At 50.0% G+C, this 22,240-nt stretch overlaps 1 protein-coding gene across 10 annotated transcripts in view; it reads right to left on the bottom strand.

The window, feature by feature from the left end:
• The window catches only part of MYO18A (myosin XVIIIA), a 103,459-nt gene that overhangs the window by 70,359 nt on the left and 10,860 nt on the right, over positions 1 to 22,240 (bottom strand). For 8 of the 10 annotated variants that reach the window (XM_049858740.1, XM_049858751.1, XM_049858746.1 and 5 more), the window contains one exon: positions 20,916 to 21,995. In XM_049858740.1, the coding sequence (XP_049714697.1) occupies positions 20,916 to 21,914 (999 nt within the window). In that variant the 5' untranslated portion in view covers positions 21,915 to 21,995. Of the gene's footprint in view, positions 1 to 6,151; positions 14,526 to 20,915; positions 21,996 to 22,240 lie in introns of those variants that run through there. The other 2 variants (XM_049858742.1, XM_049858754.1) reach the window with 2 other exon arrangements.

The following is a 22,240-nucleotide window of genomic DNA, read 5'->3' as shown; positions in this document are numbered from 1 at the left end:
CTGATTCAACAGTTTCTACATGTACAGTGACACCGATTACATTCTTCAGAGTTGGGCAACCATTCTCACCCTCCTCTTCTGAGTTGTTCCTCCCCCATTAACCTAAACTCACTGCTTTATTTTTTTTTTTTTCAGGAGCTTCCCTAATTCACTGTCCATCTCTCTCTTTCCCTTTGTGAAGTAAGCCCTATCCATTGCCTCAGCTCACTTACTACAGCAGCCTAGTTTCTGCCCCACCAATGGCCCAAGCCACTCTCAAATGCCACCAGCCCCCTCCTAGGCACTGCAACCAACCTAGAGCCTCCCTATGCCTATATTAGGAAGCCAGATGCCCTTTGTGTCCATATATCTGTTTTTTAGTTCTTTTGTCTGCTACCTGTCAGGCCATCAGCTGTCACTCTGTCAGCACGTCTCACTTCCTTCTACTGTGCTGTTTCTGCCAAAGGCTAGAAAACCAGATAGCCAAGCCAGATAGAACAGTGTTCAAAGCAGAACAAGTAGCATATCAGTGAAACCTGCAGGCCTATCTGTGAATGAAGAACCTGAGTTTTCACACAGAGACTCTATGTGCTCTATTTTGGCTGCTTGGGGGCCTTTTTAACCCACCTACCATTCATCAGTGCTCTGGAAGATGACTTCTGGGTGACCAGGTCTTGTTTTGAAGTAAACATGTGCCCATCTGCTACTCTTTTCTGTTTGGATGACTAAATCCTGTCAATTCTGTCTGGGAAATGTTTGGTGTTACCAGCGGTGATCACCTCAAAGCAGTTTCACTTTCCCTAGTGAAGAGGGCAGGCCCCTTCAACTACATTCAGAGGGGAAGCCGAGGCCCTGGCAACCCACACATCTTCACACACAACCACAACGAATCCTTCTGCTGCTGTCTCAGGCCATGGTCCATGTTTTCAAGAAGCCCAACCTATGGCTTTGGGAGGCTATGCAGTCACTCCCACAGCCAGCCAGATCACCCCCAGGCCCCTCAGCCTGTCTTCAAGGATGGCCCCTCCTCAGCAGTTCACCTTTCACTTTTCTAGTATCCCTCTCCCTCAACATACTGTACAATTCTAACTATATGACCTTCTGGAAAAAACAAAACTATAGAGAGTGAAAATATCAGTGGTTGCCAGAGGATGGGAGCGTGCGTGTGAATAGGTAGAGTGCAGGGCATTTTTAGGGCAGTGAAACTAATCTGTATGATACTGTAATGGTGTACACAAGACATCGACCGTTTGTCAAAACCGACAGAACTCTACAACATAAAAAAGTAAACTGCAGTGTAAACTACAGATCTCAGTTCATAATGATGCATCAATATTGGTCCATCGATTGTAATAAATGGACCAGAGGAACACAAGATATTAGCAGAAGAAACGATGTGCAGGAAGGAGGGGTTATACAGGAACTCTCTGTACTTTCTGCACCATTTTTTCTGTAAACCTACAACTACTCTAAAACATAAAGTCTACTAAAAAATTCAAGGGCGAGCTAAAAGCTTAAGGAAGCCAATAAAATATTATTGATCTTTTAAATTTGCCCTTGTATATCACTTCCAAAAGAAAAGGAAGAACTAACTGAAGAAACTACAAGAAAGGCCGATCTAAAGGGAAGGACACGGAGAAGAAAAATGTGTACATAGTGGAAGTTAAGTAATAGGGAAGTCAAGGGTGAAAAAAGAGCAATTTAGAAAACAGGAGGGAGACAAACTGTATTTTGAAAGCACTTCTTGTTGACTCAATAAAAATCCCTATGGCTCAGGAAAAAAAAAAAAAAAAAGATACCTACCTTAAACCCCAAACCAAACCCACTGCCGTCGAGTAGATTCTGGCGCATAGTGACCCTATAGGACAGTGTAGAAATGCCCCATAGGGTTCCCATGGTTGTAAATCTTTATGGAAGCAGGCTGCCATATCTTTCTCCCGAGGAGCAGCTAGTGGGTTCGAACTGCTGACCTTTTGGTTAGCAGCCGAGTGCCTTAACCACTGTGCCGTGAGGGTTTGCTTGTACCTACCTCATGGGGTTATTACGAAAATTAAAAGAGATAACACAAGTAAAGCACCTGGTATTATGCCTGGCAATCATAAGTCATGATGAAATTATTAATATTTGTAAACCTGTTGCCGTCAAGTTGATTCTGCCTCCTGGCAACCCCATGTGTTACAGAATAGAACTGAGCTCCATGGGGTTTTCTTGGATGTAATCTCTATGGAAGCAGATCGCCAGGCCCTTCTTCTGCAGTGCCACTGGGTGGGTTTAAAGCACCAACCTTTTGGTTAGTAGCTGAGAGCAAACCATTTGTGCCACCCAGGAGCCTTTTTAATATTATTAAATTAGTATTAAAATCCACCGCACTGTCTGTGCTTAAATATCACACACACGATGGTTCTTGATTATACTCAATACGGTGCTCTACTGTATACAGTAGAAAACCCAAAACCCATTGTCGTCGACTCAATTCTGACTCATAGCTTCCCTGAAGGACTGCGTAAAACTGCCCCATAGGGTTTGCCAAGGAGTGCCTGGTGGGTGTGAACTGCCGACCTTTTGGTTAGCAGCCAAGTTCTTAACCACTACACCACCAGGGTTTCTGTATAAAGTGGAGTCATATATTTATTACTTGGGATTAGATTCTAAAGTCAGCATGTAGGGCAAAAATATAGTCAAGATGAGCCCTGGAAACCCCTTAAATTGCCCACAAAGTATACTATACATGGTCTTGCATACTCTATGTATCTGTGTGGAAGCATTATGTATACAGCCTAATACAGTAAAAATATATAAAATACAATTTTAATAGACTACAGTAATATAGTTTTTAACAAAGTCATAGAGTTGAATTTAAGTTTAATATGCATATGCCATGACTACACAGCATAAGAAATGTTCTCAAATAATATAATTCAAGTTAGAACATGCGCCTTGCTCCAACAGGGGCATACACAGCATAAACGAATGTTTCGAATGGTAATTGATTTGTGTTATTTGTTTAAATCTTCTCTCCCTGGAGAACAGGGACTATTTCTTTCCTCCTTTACATTCCATTCCACCCAGCACTCGGCACACAGTAGGTGTACAATAAACATCCATTGGATTTAGCTGACTGATCTGAAAGGTGCATGGATGGTAAGCCAGGTGGAGCAGAATGGGGGGTAAGGGAATATCCACACAGGGTAACAACTTCAACTATTCTGTTCGCGCACATTGGTGCATGGGGTAAGCGAAAGGTCCTTGGCTCTGTTTCTGGCACCTGAACAGTCCTAGTGCCTAAACTGGGCTGAAGCCAGGCCATGTCTGAATCTAGTCATCTCAGCCACAGTGGGCTTTGAGCGGTTTACTTATTCAACTAGCACAAACATGCAATACCTAGAGGTGAACGCTGTGGGGAAGCACAAGGCCTACTTCTTTTTCTGTCTTCCCACAACTAGACCATGTGCATTTTGAGGCAGAGGCTGTATCTTCTTCGCTGTTGTAGTGCCACCATCTACTTAGCATTAAGGACCCCTGGTGGTGTCATGGTTAAAATGCTTGGCTGCTAACCGAAAGGTCAGCAGTTTGAAACCATCAGCTGCTCCTTGACAGAAAGATGTGGCAGTCTGCTTCTGTAAATATTTCAGCCTTGGAAATCCTATGGGACAGTTCTACTCTGCCCTGTAGGGTGGCTATGAGTGGGGATCAACTTGATGGCAACAGGTTTGGTATGGGTTAGGGATGCTGACCTAGCTGAAGGATGCAGAGAGAGAAGGAGGCTGGAAGCTGAAAGACCATTAGAAAGTCAGTGACAGCCTAGACAAAAGGCAAGGAGGGTCTGCCTGGTACTCTGGTAGCGGGTAGGGAGGAGAGGGATGATGCAAGAAGTATCAGCTGGGCTTGGTTGGCTATTGGGGGAGGATGGAACATGGGCACAAAAGAGGGGAGGAGGAGTTGGAGGAGAAGAACTAGAGAGACTTCAAGGATTCAAGACTGGGAGTTGGAGAGGACACTAGCCAAAACAGGGATATCAGATGGAGAGGCTGGTTTGGAATGAAAAAGTTAGAAAATACTGGAACTGAGGTTCTATTTAGTGTCTTAAGAAAAATAACACTCCCCGAACCCCATTTATTCCTCCAATTGTTTTTTAAAGCAAAACTCCTACAAGGGGGAGGGGTCTATAAACACTGCCTCTCTAAACGGATGTTAACTGTAGAGTGTTTGTATTACTAATTGGCAATGTGTGAAATGTCATTAACAGAACTCTTTATTAAGGGGAGCTGGGGCAGTGCTGCTTCAAACACTCTGCCCTCAGAGCTGGGGAGGGCCTGGGGCACTCATGCCTTCTGGGGAAAAGAGCACACCACGTCCACAACGACACGTGTGAGCTCTCAGATGGCCAGTTCAGAGGCTCGTCTGAACCAGCACTAGGACCCCTATTCGTTGTCACTTGTCTTCAGAGAAAGTTCCAGAGCAAGAGTGCCCTGCCTTTCTTGGGAAGTATTATCCTTTATTCCTTTTTTTTTTTTGTATGCAATAAAATGCCTTCTCTTTTGTTAAATAACAATGACAGTAGACAGACTGGCTTTTAAAAAAAATGATTGGTACCCTTTAAGGTACCAAAATTTTCTTAAAATCTTAGTGGACACAATGATGAGTGGATTCCAAAGTGGAAGAGGACAGACCCCTTAAAGGAGGCTAGAGATGACCTCAGAAGGGTCAGGAGGACCGAGAGGGAACCTGGAGTGGCCAAACGGGCACATCCCCTGGATGGGCCCGGACACTCACCGCCTTCTAACAGCGCTGGTGTTACAGTTGGTGCCAGCGGGAGTCAGGCTCAGGCCAAAGCTGCAACTCGAGCTTCCGGACACGCCCACCAGCAGGCGCGTGGGCAGGGCCGGAGGCGGGGCCAGGCCGGGCACATGCACCGGAAGGCCCGGAATGTATCCGCCTTTGCATTGCCGCAAGAGCCCGGCAGAGGGCGGCCGCTCCCTTCTCACCGACCCGCCAGCGCCGCCGAGCCCGCGGGATTTCTGGGCCCCGCCCCCAGGAGGCGCCCCCCCCGCCCGGAGGTGAAAGCCTGAGGGGCTGTAACAGGAAGATGGCCTCTCGTTTTACCTCCGAGGGAAACGGCAAGAAGAGGCCTGGTGAGCACGACGCCGACTTTGTTTTGATCCTTGCCCTATCCCCAAAGCCTAAAACAGTTCCTACCAAGGTGGGCACTCAATACATGCTTATTGATTGAATGCAATGAAAAGATGAATTTTTTTTATATATATATATATAGTCAGGAGACAATGAAAGGATGAATGTATATATATAGTCAGAAGACGGTCAGACCTTGGGTCTGTGGGGAGCGGTGCTGTACAAGCAACCCAGGAGGGTCAATCGGGGGCCCATGGCCAGCCCCGGGGTGCCTAGCCACAGATCACTGCCCCAGACTTGGCCACTCAGGCTAAGGGCTCAGGAGCTTCCCCTGCTCCTGCCTTCCCACACCCAAAGCTTGCTCAGAGCCTGGTGCCACCACACCATCTAGTGGGTGTTGAACCCTAGGCGGGACGTTAGGGCTGTCCTGTCTCTCAAGATTGAGGCCCTGGCTGGCTGCAGAGACCACCTAACTGGAGGCTCCAGTAGGCCTCTGCTCCCTGAGGACGCTCAGCTGCTGGGGATTTCCTCAGGGCCCCTGGGGATTTCCAAATCGCCTGGCTTTGCCAGGCTCCCACAAGGCCCAAAGCCAAGAGCTAACCTTAAGGATGGTATCCCCTAAAACCCACACACCCCTGCCCCACATCTCACCAAGACTTGGGTCACTTCTGTCTGTGTTTCCTAAATGCTCTGCATACACATATTCCCATCCCCATCCCCCCGGCACAGAGAATAAGCATAATGAAGCATTCTTCTTCTCTTTTCATATAAACAACAACTCTTCATTGTTTCCACAAATGAAAAAAGGGAAGCCAGTTTAAGGGTCAGTCACACAGATTTAAATAAAATATCAGTAAGGACTCCCTGGGTACGAGCGTTGGAGGCCTATGGTGCCTATTCTCAAAGTCAGGAGGGCTCATTTAGCCAAACCTCAGCTTCCTCCAAACGCTGGACATTCAATAAATATTTGAGGAACTCTGGAGGCCCCTATTGAGTCAGTTTCTAGAACTCTTTGAAGTAAAAATAAAGCACAAACCCGTACCTCTGTAGGTCCCGACTGAGCCTGTTCCCAGAACACTTTGAAGTAAAAATAAAGCACAAGCCCAAGCTCCATAGAAGCAGGAAGGAAGAAGTGAAAGCGTCTACCTTTCTCGCCAACCCACCACCTCCATAGTAAGCCCTGGCCAGACCCACCTGGGCATGTGAGCACCTGCGTGTTACACAACTGGGCAGAAGACATGCTTGGCAAGGTGGAGAAGCACTGCCCCAGTTGGCCCTGGGGCATCGGGATTCCAGAGTTGGTGAAGTGTAGAAATTGCCAGAGAGGCCAAACCTTCCATCCTGAGAGGAAGGGAGAATGCCAACCTCCCCAGAGTCACTGAGGGGATTGCAGGGAGAGACAAGAGCACCCCATGATTTCTTTCTGGGAGTTGTCTAGAGCTGCACTGCCCAGTATGGTATCCACTAGCCACGTGTGGAAACCCTGGTGGCGTAGTGGTTAAGTGCTACGGCTGCTAACCAAAGGGTGGGCAGTTCGAATCTGCTAGGCGCTCCTTGGAAACTCTGTGGGGGGAGTTCTACTCTGTTCTATAGGGTCACTATGAGTTGGAATCCACTTGATGGCACTGGGTTTGGTTTTAGCCATATGTGGCTATTGAAATTGAAATAAAGTTGAAATGTAAACAATGGGATTACTTCTGACTTAAATAAAATGTAAATTTCAGGTCCTCGGTCATACTAGCTACCTTTCAATAGCCACATGTGCCTAAATGAAACCAAACCCGTTGCCATCGAGTCAATTCCAACTCCTAGTGACCTTATAGGACAGAGTAGAACTGCCTCATAGGGTTGCTGTAAATCTTTACGGAAGTAGGCTGCCACATCTTTCTCCTGCAGAGCAGCTGACCTTTTGGTTAGCAACCGAGTGCTTAACCACTGCACCGCGCAGGCTCCTTCACATGTGACTGTGGTTATTAGGTGCCTTGCAGGTGGTTCTGACTCCTAGCAACCCTATGTACAACAAAACGAAACACTGCTCAGTCCTGTGCCATCCTGACAATTGTTGCTATGTTTGAGCCGACTGTTGGGCTGTGTCAGTCCATCTTGTTGGGGGTCTTCTTCTTTTTTGCTGACCCTCTACTTTACCAAGCATGATGTCCTTCTCCAGGGACTGGTCCCCCCGATTACATGTCCAAAGTACGTGAGACGAAGACTCGCCATCCTTGCTTCTAATAAGCATTCTGGCTGTACTTCTTCCAAGACAGATTCGTTTGTTCTTTTGGAAGTTCATGGTATATTCAATGTTCTTCACCAACAGCATAATTCAAATGCATCGATTCTTCTTCAGTCTTCCTTATTCATTGTCCAGCTTTCACATGCATATGAGGCCATCGAAAATACTGTGGCTTGAGTTAAAACGAGTTAGATGCACCTTATTCCTCAAAGTGACATCTTTGCTTTTTAACACTTCAAAGAGGTCTTTTGCAACAGATTTGCTCCATGCAATAAGTCTTTTCATTTCTTGACTGCTACTTCCATGGGCATTGATTGTGGATCCAAGTAAAATGAAATCCCTAACAACTTCAATACTTTCTCTGTTCATCATGATGTTGCTTATTGGTCCAGTTGTGAGGATTTTTGTTCTCTGTTCAGGTGTAATACATACCGAAGGCTGTAGTCTTTTATCTTAATCAGTAAGTACTTCAAGTCCTCTTTGCTTTCAGCAAGCAAAGTTATGTCATCTGCATGTCCCAGTCTGTTAATGAGCCTTCCTCCAATCTTGATGGCACATTCTTTTTCATATAATCCAGTTTCTTGGATTATTTGCTCAGCATACAGATTGAATAAGTATGGTGAAAGGATACAACCTTGACACACACCTTTTCTGATTTTAAACCATGCTGTGTCCTCTTGTTCTGTTCAAATGATTGCCCCTCGGGCTATGTACAGGTTTCGCATGAGCATAATTAAGTGTTCCACACATGGCTAGTAGCTACCAAATTGGACAACAAAGATTATAGAATAATTCCATCTTTGCAGAATGTTCTATTGGACAGGTTTGGTCTAGAGGTTCCCCCTTTCAGCTTGTCCTAGTCATCCTTGACAAAGACTCCTTCAGATGATACCCCTGACTCTCTGTTGCTACTCTCCCCTCCACCTCAGAAAGCAGTGGAGGAGGGGACTGTAGCCACAATAGTTAACACCCAGCCTGGGAACAGAAGCCAGATGCCAAGGAGCTGAAAAGGCAAGGCTGAATGGAAGCCTTCCCCGACCCCAAGGCATTCCAGGCCTGGGAGAAAGCCCCTCAGTGCCACACAATCATCCCTTGTTTCTAAAGAGTCTCTGGGCCATGCATGGGTAAGATATCTGGAATGTAGTGGCCTGAGGCCCTGGAGGGCTTCCCCGTGTCACCCGCTGCTGGACTCATGTTAGTGCTCCGAGAGAGAGAAGTCCCAGCAGAATCTTGGACTTTCAAGGACAAATAAGGCCAATCAATGAAGTCTTGTCCCAAGCAGCATGCCCAGGCCTTCTGCAGCAAGGGGCAGCAAGGACCACACTGGACTACTCTGCATTGCCAGTTGGATGAACCAAAGGAGGAGGAGAACATGGTGGAGAAAGGACTCTGAGACATGCTTGCCATGCTAGGGAGGCTCAAACAAGCTCTACCAGCGCTAGGTCCATGGAAGACCAAGGGAACAGAGTATGGACCTGACCACTATCACAGGAACTTAACAACGTGAGAGGTTTTGCCACAGTAGTTAGAGAATCTGAGTGGAAGAGTCTGGGTCAGCTCATGTGTGATGGAAGGAACAGAAGACAGGCCAGGGAACTGGCCAGTCAGGGCCTGTTTAGCCTTGATCCAGGACAGGTGTGAAGAAGCAAAATCAGCTGTCAACCCCCCACCTGCCCCCCCAAAAAGGGTAGTTCATTTGTCCAACTGGAAAACAAATAGGTAGAAAGAAGTCTGGCATTCTAAAGGTATTGCCATTAGCCAAGAGTTTGACTGAGGGAGGTCACAGAAAAGGCAGCAGAGTTTTAAACTAGATTGGAAACTCTGGGCAAAGCAATCCCACTCTGAGGTTACTGCATGGCCCTGAGTAAGCGTGGTGACTTCTGGGCCTTATTTCCTTATCTCCACCTGAAATGTACTTTGGACAAAAGTACCAACCTGGGGACAGCAGTGAAGCCCTCCCCTCTCCATGAGCAAAACAGTCATTGTGGGCAGAAAGTCCACAACGCTACCAAGCACCAAATGCGTCCTGGGGTGTAGCACACCCAACACGTCAGAGGTATACTGATGACGATGATGATGTCCATTTTGGGGCACTTACTATGTGCCAGGCACCACCCTAAGCAATTTAGATGTATTAGTGATTTAATCCTCAAAACAACTTTATGAGGAAAGTACTATTTTACTTTCTCATTTTACAGGTGAGGAAAGTAAGGCACAGAGAAATTAAATAATTTGCCAGAGGTTATTCAGCTAGTAAGTAGCAGAGCCAGGAGTTGAAGCCAGGCAGTCTGACTCCAGAGTCCATGCCTCAACCAATACATGCCAATGTATTAAGAATACATACATAACCATACCTAACTCCAGATTTGTGGGCCCTTCTTCCTATGCTGCCTTCCTCCCTCTTTCTCTCCACAAAACGAGCTGGAAGCAGTTCCTACAGCCAAAGCCAGCCTTTCTGTCCAACTCCATACTGGCCAAGCATCTGTTTCTATGGCAACAATAAGAGAGCTACAGTTTGGATTTTGAAGAGAGGGGGCAGGGGACCCTTTATAGCATGGGTCCCTCTTTCAGAGGCACAGAAGAGAACTGTCAAAACCAGTGGACTAGAGAAGATAATGGGGCTGGGTGAAACCCAAGGCCCTGATAAAAGCAGAAAAACTCTGCCTTGCCCTACCCCAGAGACCAGTTCCTCTGGCTTGGGGCCAGCCTTCATCTGGACAGAGAGGTGAGAGCTGGTTAAAGGGCTGGAAGCTGATAGAGAATTGCTTCAGATGAGGTGTGGGAGAAAAGGACAACTCAGTCTAAATTTTTATCCGCAGTATGGGTGAGACGCTCAGGCCGTTTCAGGCTAGGTGTCCTGCCACAAAGCCCAGTTCTGCTCCCCAGGTCACCCAGTAATGATGGGTGGAGGTGAGTCACAATAAAGAAGCCCTGAGAGAGGAATGCAGACAGGCACCCATGTGCCTGCACAGGGTGGTTTCCCTCCCATGAGGGAAGGCGAGGGCATTTGGGGTGAGGTGGTCAAACTGGCACTCCTAACCGTCTCCAATCGTAGACCTCTTTCCTGCCTGCCCCTCAGCTCACCCAAACAAGAAACTCCTGTCGTCCAGAAATGCTGAAGCCAGAATCCCAGGCTGCCAGTGGAATGGGATGCTGCCAGACAAAGCCAAGTGCTAAGGGGAATCGGGATGTTTGCTGGTCACTTGATTCCAGGAAGACAGACCACAGCAGTCCCCCGAGGCTTCTCAGGCGGCAGGCCCAGTTTCCCTCTTGGTTCTATTGATCTTGATGCACGGCCAAACGAGTGGGGACTCGGCGTCACGCTGTGCCTGTGTCCTTTAGGTAACCTAGACTGCTGCTGAGGAGGGATGCAAGGCTGTGTCAGGTTCAGGCCGGGTCCCCCAGTGCCTGAAGTGCCAGGCACACAGGCTCCCACAGTCTGGATAGCTCTGGGTAGGGCAAGGTAGAAGGTCTAGGAGGAAGCCATTTACTGCTCCAAAGCCTGTGCTCCTGCACTCGGCTCCACAACAAAACCAACCCACAGATGAGGGAGGCAGGGGTCGGGAGGGGAAGGATGCAGGGCCCCCAGCAGGAAGACCTAACACAGGAGACAGCGTCAGACCCTTCCCCCTCGCTGTGTCCCTGCAAGGTTCCACTGGACTCTCCAGACATCTTCCTCTTGATGTGATAGGGCTGGGAATGAAACTGGATGTCACAGAGTCATGATGGGCCATGCTGCCTGACGGTGCTGTCACTGCTTGGCCCCAGCCCATGCCACCCTGGGCTGAGATCTATCTTTTTGCAGATATCTTCTAGAGAAAGTATAGGCTCCCTGATCACAGATATGGCATCTTCTGTCTTTCTCCTCCGCAGAACCCAGAGTGCAGCATAGGGCAGGTGCTCATCAGGGCTTCTGGATACCCTGCCCTGATGGTGCCAGCGCTCTGGGGGCATTCACACTTGGCCTTCCCCACAGTCCACAGCCATCCCTCTTCATATCCAACACTCTGCCCTCTTCAGCCCCAGAGCCAGGGGGAGTTGCACAGTCCTGCTGCCTGAGAAGAGCCCAGGAAATGCCGTGTGAGAAATCTCCCTCCCTGCATGTACCCTGCTTGCCATAGGGCATGGCAGTGAGAGAAACTAGGGAGGGAGAGAGGAAGTGAGTCAGCTCCTTGCAGAAATGGGAGTGAGAAGGAGGAACCAGCAGAGCTGAGATCAGAGGGCAAAGGGCACAGAGGCCAGAAAGGTCACCAAGAGAGAAGGAACCAGGCCCTGCAGGCATTGTAGGGCCGAGAAAGTGGAGGGCAGATCCAGGTGACAAATGCAACAGGGGCACCTCCTGCCAAGGCCAAATGGCCCCCCTAGGCCAGAGAACCTGGGTCTGGCAGGCACAGCCCCACCTGAAGATGGAATCCGAGGCGGTTCCACTTCCTGACTCATGTACCAGCCAAAGGAAGTGAGGCCTTGTGGGATGTGGCCAGCCGCCCTCTCCTCCTCACAGAGGTGGAGTCTCTGGTCTCCAAGGTCTCCCACTGCCTCTCCTGAGCCCTACAGCCCAGGCTCCCCCTGGCCTGGCCCAGTGGGGGACCCAGCTGTCTATCTCCCAGAGAGGGGCAGGGCAGTGCAGTGGGGCTGTTCCAGCATCTGCCCTTGCCCTCTCCAGTAGCCCCTACCCATGCAGGAGCTGTCCCCAGGCTCCAACTGGAATCTTTGCTCTGACTGGGAAAAATCCTTGCAGTGAAAATTCCCAGCTTGCCGACATTCCAGCACGCAGGCAGCCCCAGGAAAGCGGCAGGAGGGAGGAAGAAGCCTTGGGCCCTGTTGGGCCACATTCCACCCCCTCAGAGACCTATAGTCAGTCAGACAGGCACATTCCTCCAAGGTCCCCAGGGCTGGACACTGTGTGGTCCCCATATAACACTGAATCTGCTTCTAACCCAAGCCTGGAGCCTTCATAGGGGTTCCAGTGCAGGGGCAGACAGCTCCTCCCACAGCCTCTTCCCCAGGTTCCTGCTTCTGGGTGCCTACACAGCATGTCTCTCCTCTATTCCTGTGAGAAATGGCAAATCCCTAGGGACACGGGAAACAGAGTTAGTGGAGGCAAAACATGGTAACACACTACAGACAAGTCACCAAGGCCAGTTGGGGGTTGGGGGTTCTAGGAACCAAACTGAGCTAAATGAGGAAAACCAGGCAGAGAGGCTAGGAAACCAGTTCCTGGTTATAGAACCATCTCCTTCTGTTCAACAAATATCCGCTGCTCTCATGAAGTGCTCCAGCATTGAAGAAATAATAAGAAAACCGATTAATTCCAATCTTGTTGAGTGGTATGAAGGAGAAGGATAGGGCGCTGCCAAGACGGGGACCTGATGTGGTCGGGAAGGATTAGGGAAGGCTTCCCTGAGGAGTGATACTCGAATTGAGGCTGATGCGTATGAGTGTATGGGCAGGGAAAGGTATTATAAAAAAAAAGGAACAGAAAGGACTCAATGGCAGAAGCCCATGGGACCTCTATACTGCACACCCACTAACCGCTAAGCACTCCTGGGCTGTGCTCCCCAACGTATTTCACACAACGCACACCTAGGAAACAGCAGAGTACAGCACCCTTGCAACATGGAAGAGGAGCCTGGTGTTGGTCAAAGAGGGACACCCTGGGAATCCTGCCACCCAAGCGCTGTGGAGATCAGTACCAGCATACCAGTAAAGGCCCAAACGTGAGAGAGGCAATGTCCCTGCTCTCCCAGATCTAGCAAAGAAGTATAAGGGGCAAAAATCTGCACTCCTTCCAGCCTTGTGGGACCGCATTCAAATGCTGCCAAGAGAGATGCCTCTCCTCTTCCTAAGGCTTCCAGAGGCCTTCTTCTGGCTTCTCTCAACCACCTTTTCCAGGACATCTTCATCTCCCAGCTCCCACAATATTCAATCCTGCCTGCAGCCACCTGGGCTCGCTTCCTCTGGGCTAATTAATCCTCAGGAGAGACTGAGAGCAACAGTCACACTTCTACAGCACAGACCTTCCACACCACCCATAAAGGAAGAACGAGAGTGGTCAGTCACACCTGACTTCCTCTTCCCTTCTGGAAGGAAGGCAAGGAGGTGAGGAGGTTTCTCATGACCAAAGACAGCAGGAATCAGAAGGGCCCAGGCCTGGACTGGGTAGTGAACTTAAAAGGATATCCAGGTACTGTCTTCCTCCTTCCTGTACAGCACACTGGGTAAATGCAAGGAGCTGATGGCCTGAGTTCAAATCCTGGCAAGCCACTTATTAGCTGTGAGACCTTAGGCAACTTACTTAACCTCTCTGCCATCTACTTGTGATCTAGTTTCCTTATTTGTGAAATAGAGATCATAATAATACTTACTTTATTGGGTCGTTGTGAGAATTAAATGTGTTAATATATGTAAAAGACCTAGGACAGCACCTCACATGTGGTGAGCACTAGCTATGATCCTTATCCTTGCTATTATTTCTCATGCCCTGCCCTCAAGACATTTCTTTCCAGCTGAATTTTAACCAGATCAACTAAACACCACTCAGGAGCATGTATGTGCCAGGCACAGTACTGGGCACAATACAGAGCACAGGGCAAACAAACACTCTACATTCTTCCTTGACCCAGAGTCTGTACAAAGCAGCTGGGTAGAGCCAAGACAGGGCAGACTGCCGTGCCCTGATTCTGAGGAGCATATGGCGGGAGATGAAGGGAGCCAGCGTGGTGACCCAGGTCTAAGGAAATTGTTTCCCAACCAAACTAGAGCCAGCAACTGAAAAAATAAGCTTTGCTGACACTGTCCCCTGTATTTAACAGAACAGAAGCTGCTGCCAAACACCACGCAGGACTCTAGGGTTGGCTGGGGCCCCCCAAATTGCACAGCAGGGGCGGTGGGGCATGAAAACCCCACCCCTTGGCAGGGCCTATCTGGCATAGTGGGCACCCACAGTGCTGCCGGATGCCTGGGGCGCATCCGTACCCTCTGCCCAGAACTGACAATGGAGGCGCCAGGCAGCCTGCCCAGGCAGCAGGGGAGCCCCCACCCCAACTGGGTCACTGGTCCCCCCCAGATGCTACTCTCCAGCCCAGGCTGCAGTGAGCAGAATCCAGCAGCTTAGTGCAGCGGGGTGGCGGGAGTCCTGCTGGCAGGCAGAGCGCGTGCTTGTGGTTTCTGGGAAACGCTGTAGAGATTTGCAGCATTTTTAAAATACTTGTGTTCCCACCCGCCACACACCCCCCTTCACCCTGTTCCCCACCCACCCCCAGTCCGGGTGTTTGCATATCCAGTATTTTCCAGAACCACTTCAATGTAAATAAGAGAGATTAGAAGAGAGCAGATGGCAGGGTGGCCCGGGTGTCAGGGCAGGCTGGTGGGGTTCTAGCCGGGGCTGGAAGGGGCCAGGACAGGCGACCTCAAGGCCCTGCCTGCCACCAAGGCACCAGGCTAAGTTTGCAAAAACAACCAATGATCATGGCATGCCCCCACGCCCAGCTCAATGTGGCCTGGGCACTGTGCCCACCACCTACGGCTGGGTGGCCAGGGCGCTCTGGGGCTGCTGTTCATTTAGCATCTCACAGTGATGAAGACAGAATGGTGTCTCCGAGGATAAAGAAGGGAGACTTAGCAGATAGGAACAGCCTAGTTTACTGCTCTATCCCACTGGTCCCATGTGCCCCACTAATCCAGGATAGATATCCCCCAAAATGCTGCCAAAGACCTTTTACCCACCAGTTCTCATGCCTTTGACACCTGCCCACTACTTTAACCCTCATTACCAAAAGGTCTTAATTTTGGTTCCACTCTGAGCCCCCAAGCCAGGGCTCTCTCATGGTGAGAGTTCCTGTTGCCAGAGCTGCCTGAAGCTCTGGCACGAAATGAAGTTAAAATTGCCTGTTTGAACAACAAAACACACACACACACACACACACACACACAACAAAAACCCTCCAATGATCATCTGGAATAAAATTAGGAACAGAAGCGTTCTAGGGTGCTGAGCCCAGGCAGCACCCAGCAGCTCCACCACTACCAGCAGCCCCCAGGAAAGCCCAGTGTGCAGAACCTGGCCTGGCAGACCCAGAAACAGCACAGTTTTGAGTCTCCCCTTAGCATACTGCAGGCCTCACTCCTGGGGACAAGGTGCCCTGGAGACAAGGTTGATGAGCCTCATACAGTTTCTACCCAGGGGTGTAGAGCTTCCACTGCAGGAAAGGGGGCTCCCCTGCCCCACCTCAGATGCAGGCGACCCTGACTGGCCAGTCACCTGTGAGGTCACTGCTGGCCAAGCCTGCATCCTATGGAGCTGGGCTCTAAAAAGCTGGAAAGGGCTAGGGAGAGCCAAGGTCTCATCTCTCCCTTCAGGTAGATGTCTGTAAGGACAGAGCTACAGGGAAGGAGTTTGGACAAAAGCAGAGTCAAAACATCAGGAGTCTCTGCTGGACAGAAAACTGTGAGAGCAGGAGAGCACTGGGGTGAATTAGTCACGCGGACTGAGAAATTACCTTTTCTGGGTGGCTTTAGAGGCTGGGCAGAGGGAAGGGTTACTAACCTTCCTAAGCATTTACTAGCCGCCAAAGTTTCACATAAGTGATCTCACCTAATACCGAAATGCGTTTGTCTTAAAGACCCACAAAGTACAGTATAAAAACAGAATAAAAAACAGTCTCCCTTGAGCCCCCAATCCTATTTTCCTTCTCAGAGATAACTGGTGTAAGTCAATTGGATGTGTGCCCTCCTCTGTCCCTCTCAAACTCTGGAAGGTTAGAATAATGCTTTTCATAGAGGAGATCAAGGATCACCTGTTCTAGGAGGCCTCTCCTAATTGCCATGCCCCCGGCTCCCAGTAGCACTAGCCACTTCCTCGTTCCTGCCCCCTCTACCCATATACACTTCTGCATAGCTGTGGTGCTTGTTTGCATTTCTTTACTTACATCTATGCTTCCTCTCTCAAAGGCAGATGGTTTAAGGAGTCCCTGGGTGGCCCAAACGGTTAGCGCTCAGCTAAAGCACCCAGTTACTAACCAAAAAAAGGTTAATAGTTTGAATCCCCCCAGAGGAACCTTGAAAGACCTGGCAATATACTTGCAAAAGATCACAGCCATTGAAAATCCTATAGAGTGCAGTCCTACTCTGCAACACATGGGGTCACCATGAGTCGGAACGGACTCCAGGACAACTGGCTATGCTTCCTGTGGAAAGACTATATTTTATTTATTTAATTCCCCAATGCCCAGCACAGTGCCTGATCCATAAATAGACTTCCTGTAATATTTGTTGAATGAATGAGTAAACCGAAGCTCAGAAACATTTGGTAACTTTGGTAAAACTTGAACCCATGCCTTTCTGGCTCCAAAGCCCATACTCTTTCCACTGTAATATTCCCTTCCCAGACTCTACTGAAGGTGGTTTAGGAAGGACATGACAACCTCTTAAGGAACCTTATGTCCTTAAAGCCTATGACGATGAGCCCCATGGTCCAACAGGAGAAGCAACTGCATCACAGGTCTCAGGCAAATGCCTGACAGCCTCAGAGGGTTCAGGAAACTAGACTTGACTGGGAGGGAGAGGTAGTAGGCATTCCTTTAAACCTCTACCTCTCTCCTCCCACTCATCCTCGAAAACTTAGGGAGGCAGAACTTTCTGGGTAGGATTCCCTACAGGCCAGCTCCTCTGGCTCTTGGTGATAGGGAATGACCATGCTGGCCAGGGTTTGGCCAAATGGGTTTTTCTGAGTTCAGCAGAGCCATGCCCTCCTGGCAGCTGGGCTGTGTCCTCAACATCCTACACTCCTAGACAATCTACTTGTCTCCCTAGATGGGCCCACTGAGAATACAAACAAGAGGGATCAACCCTCTTTACTCCCAGGCCCTAGTCCCCAGCCTGGCCTCTACTCTTTCCCAGGGCACTCTTAACTTTCCCACTCAGACTCATGGATGGGAAAGAGGAAGGAGTTCTGATTCAACTGGGGCTTTAGAATCCCCATCTTTACCAACACCTCCTCTAACCTCATCAGATTCCTGGAGCACTTTGCCTTTGAGTAATTGTTCCTGATGCTTTCAAAAAAACTTTTCCTGAGGAACAGGGAAAAAAACTCAACACCTTCCCCCAAAACTGGTGGTCACACTTGACCCCTCCTCTGCCTCATCCCCTACACTAGTTAGTCACCAAGACTACGGAGTCTACCTCGATCACTCAAGTCTGATACTCCTCTCCATCCCCACTGCTTCTACCCAAGTTCAGGCCTCCATCATCTGCCCCGATTACTACAATAGCCCCTGACTATTCTCCCCACAGCTAGCCTTGCTACAATCCAAAGCATTCTCCGTAAGTAGCCAGAGAATTTTGAAATCTCTTCCTATCTCTCTAATTAAACTGCTTCATTGCCCTTACGTTGAAGTTCACATTCCCTAGCATGGCTCACAAGGGCTTACGTGACCTGGCCCCTGCTTACCTCTCCTGCTGCTTCTCAACACTCATCCTACCCTGGCCTTCTCCAAATGTGTCATTCTCTGTCCAGCCTTCCCTTCCCCTTACTCCTACTAAAACATCACCTGTTGCTGTTCCCCCTCCCCCCATGATTTCTTTGCTCCCCTAGCACACTGTAATGGCCTTTATTGAGCTTCTCAAACTGCACTGTCATTGTCTGACTAGTTGACCATTTCCTCCACTAGATTAGGAGTTCTTTGGGGCTGAGCCTGTGTACTGCTCACTGCTGGATCCCAGAGCCACACAGCAAGTGCTCAACAAATGTTTGCTCCATGGATAGGTGGGTGGAAGGATAGATGATGGAAGGACAAGATGCTTCTCTCAGGCCTGCTGAGCCTTTCCGTTAGGCCCCAAGTCTATCCTCCTACCATGGCTCAACCCTACTCCTGATGGAACCTGGTCTAGCAGCTACGGGGACTCATGAAGAAGGTACAGGCCAAGCATTCTGGACACACACCGTGTGAGAAGGAAACCCGAGGGGCTGGTTCTCCCTGGAGCCTTCTGAATAGGCCATGGAGAAAAGCCAGGGGGCCTGGCCCCATCTGTATGCAAGAAGAGAACAGATGGCCAGCCAGCTCCCTTAGAGCTCCCTAAGGACAGGCAATGTGTGGACACTGTTGATGGATGGCCTGGCGGGCAGGGTGGCCGCCAGGAACTGTCCCTGTGGAGCTAGAGTCGTCAGGGTACCCCGCCCAGAAGCCTGGAGGAGGCGAGAAGACTCTTTTCTTGGCATGGAACTAGGATTAGAACTATTGCCAAGAAAAGAAGCAGAAGAGTGGGAGGAAGAGGAGGAGGAGATAGAGAAGGACCACAGAAGAAGCTGCAGCACTCCCAGGCCAGGCTCCTAGAATCTGCCCCAGGAAGCTAGAAAATGCTGGGTTCATCCTGTTCCTCTCTGCTTGTGGCATGAGGACTCCCCCCAACCCTATGTTTCCTCTTAGTCTGTCAGATCATTCTAGGAGACTCATGGGGATGGGATTTTCTACTATGTCTCCTGCCAGATCCCCTAGGCTAATGCCTGGGGAAGAAGTCCTCTGGGCACCAGCTGGGCTTGCCCCATGTGGGCTGGAGCAAGCCAGCGTTTCAGGGATATCAGCAGTAACTCGGAATCCACCTGGGCCTCCAAAGCTGAACCATCCACTTCCCCAAGGATGGGGTAGCAGCAGCTAGCTGGGAAAGGTGAGATGCCAGGATGATCCCTGTGCTATAAAGAGAAAACTAAACAGCATCTGGGATGCCAGGCCCAGGGCCCCACAGAGGCCTGTGCTGTGGCTCAGCAGGAGCTGGCAACAATCCCCTGGGAGATTCTTTAAGAGAAAGAAAATTCCATCTGTTAAACGCATTGTTAGCCTGGGAGAAAGGAGACAGAGATGGCAACATGTTACGGTCTTTGGTTCTGAGATAAGGACCCTTCCTGTTCTCTTCCCCTTCTAAGTCATCGTTCCCTGAGTTTAGCCTGGTAGGCGGACACACAGTAGGTGCTCAGTGTTTTTCTGGAATTAATGAGGCCAGGTCCTTCCTTGGATTCCGCCACAGGCTCCCTCTCACTCCTTGCCACTCTCTGACTAGCAAAGCTGCCTGAACCTAACCAACACCAGCATAAAGGAAAGCCTGGAACCCAACTCCAATGCCTCCTGCCAGGCTCTGACCTAGCCACTTCCAGCTCCCAGGCCCAACTGATAGGCTATTAGGTTGACAGCCATCCTGAGCATCCGCTTCCCCTCCCTGGGAGACAGCTGGGGCTGGGACTCTGCCTGCTTCCGGAGCATTTCCTCCCATCTCTGAGTTACACATCTGGTGGGTCACTTAGTGCTGAAAAGCCCTGGTCAGGCTGTACACTAGTCAGGCTATAGCCCTAGAACCCGCAGCTTGTCCCTCATGCGCTGTCTCCAGGCAGAATGTTCCAAACTCATAGGTAGTCACCCTATCAAAAGACTCCTGGGGTGAGAGATCTCGGATTCCCTGTAGAGATCTGCTCCTATGTCTATTCTAAATCTCTTTTGCTCCTATGTCACTTTCTTCCACTGCCTTTTTGTGTGGCAGGGTAAGTTGGACTCCAAGGGACAATCAGGGCATACTATCTCTGTAGGTTTGATTCCTGTCTGTTCTCCAGGACCACACTTTTCCTTCTTCCAGAAGAGGTAACAAAGACTCTTAGAAACTCAAATGATCTTTATAAAGCATATATCAAATCCAGTCACTCCCTGCTTTAAATCCTGCAATGGCTTCCCATTTCACTGGGATAAAATGAAAACTCCTACTATGATTTACAGGGTCCTCCATGACCTGGCCCTGCTTATCTCTATAACCTCACCTGGTATTTAACTCCTCGCTCACTCAGGAGCAACAGAGGCTTTGACCTGAGGTTATCTCCCCACGAGCTATAACCATAGCAGCTGTCCATCACAGATGTTCCATGGCAGCCCTTATTTGAAATAATGTCTTCCTTTCACCTATAATTCTAAATAACATGGAAATCCTAGATTTTAGCGTTCAGACTATCTCTCAAATCTGGAGGTAGCGTATGTTAGCCCACATGCCCCAATTTGGGGCTTGGGAAATGTGGTCCCCAGGCCCCTAACCCATCCTTGTATCATCAAGCTCAACACTTCCACAGCAATTACCTACCAATATCAGACTCCTCCAGGAGCCCCAGAGATCAGGCAGAACCTGGTTTAGGGCAACACCCTTGAGAAAAGCGTTATGCTGAATTCAATCGACTTGATCCAATAGACATAGAAAAGAGAAGGCATCAAGCCATGACACATCTGGGATGCACCTCTCACTGAGAACTCCACCACAGTGAGCCCTTGGGGACTTGTCTTCAGCTTTTGGACAAGGTACAGAGGCAAAGGTGTAACTGCTGTAATAGGGATCTGGCATGGGGGCACCCTCTCCTGAGGTCCCCCCTCTCCACAGGCCGGGTAAGTTGCCCCTAGAGCCCAGGAAGCAACACAGCTTCCCCACTCACATACTCACTAGGCTCTGACTGTGGCCCTTGGGCATCCCAATCACCCATCTAAGTGCAACAGCAGGAGATGCCAGCATTCTGGATCCCTGCTCACCCCCCGCAGCCCAGGCAAACACTCACATCAGCTGGCTCCCTGCGGGGTCTCTCGCTGCTCCTCAGCCAGCTCTGGCTCAGCTCGCTGAGCTCTGGGATGGGTTGCACCTTGAGCCGCACACTGTCCCCAGACTGCCGGATCATTTCCACAATCTCATCCCTGGACTTACTTTCCACATTGTGCCCATTAATCTCCACCAGCCGGTCACCTGGCACCAGTCCCAGGGCCAGGTCCTTGGTGCCTGCACCAGGCTCAGCAAAGTGAACAACCCTCCGATAGGCCTGGCCCTCAAGGCCCCGATCCAGCGTGGTCGTGCGCCTCAGGGAGAAGCCAAAGTCTCCAGTAGGCCGGCGTTGCAGCTCCAGCTCCCGGAGAGCAGGGGCTGGTGAGGGTAACACAGGGGGCAGGCGTAGGTCCACTGGGAACCTTTTAGTCACCAGCTCAGGGGCTCGGGACCGGGGCCCTGGCCGAGCGATGCCAGGGCCAGGATGCTGCAGCAGCTGACCCTCCAGAGTTCTCACCTCCACCTGTGGGGATGGGGCGGCTGAGTGCTCTGAGGGGGTTGAGGTTTCTGAAGCACTCTCGTCCCGGCTACGCTGAGAGAAAGAGAAGCGCTTGACAATTATCTGGGAGTTCTGCTTGGCTAGGGAGCCGAACTTGGCTGCCCGCTGCAGCACAGAGCCGCGGAAGCTGCCTTCCTCGCCCTTGAGGTCATCGCTCGAGCTGGCTGTGCTCAGGTGGCCCGAGTCCAGGATGATGCTGCCCCGGTTGCTGTCAGAGTCAATGTCAGTCAGGTGCAGGTCAGAGCCGCTGGCCACCTTGATGGGGATGGGGTTGGAGATTTCCAGGCGTGTCTTAGATTCACGCTTGGAAGAGCGGTTCAGGTTGAAGAAGCCACGTCGTAAGCTCATCTCCTCCAGGCTCCGCAGCTCTGCTGCTGACATACGCTCCTTCTTCTCCTTTTTCTCCTTCTTCTCCTTCCGCCCTCCATCTTTGTCCTTGTCTTTCTTCATTAGGTTAAACATGGTGGGGGTGCTGCTTTTAGGGGTGACACCCCCAGAGGATTATGGGTGATTAGCACAGGGTCTTCCTACCCCACCTTGCTGCTGCAAATAAACACACAGAGGGAGAAAGGTTATTCGAGCAGAGCCTCTTCTTGTGCCTCCAGGCCAGACCTGGCCAAATACTAACCAAACCAAAAACTCATTGCTGTCCAGTCGATTTCAATTCATAGCGACTCTCTAGGACGGAGTAGAACTGCCCCATAGGGTTTCCCAGGCTGTAATCCTTATGGAAGCAGACTGCCACATCTTTCTCCTGCAGAGTGGCTGTTGGGTTCGAACCTTCAACC

This window comes from Elephas maximus, chromosome 19 (genome assembly GCF_024166365.1).
Source record: "Elephas maximus indicus isolate mEleMax1 chromosome 19, mEleMax1 primary haplotype, whole genome shotgun sequence".
NCBI lineage: Eukaryota > Metazoa > Chordata > Mammalia > Proboscidea > Elephantidae > Elephas > Elephas maximus.
Note: the sequence above shows the minus strand (reverse complement) of the source record. Positions and strands in the feature narration are given on the sequence as shown.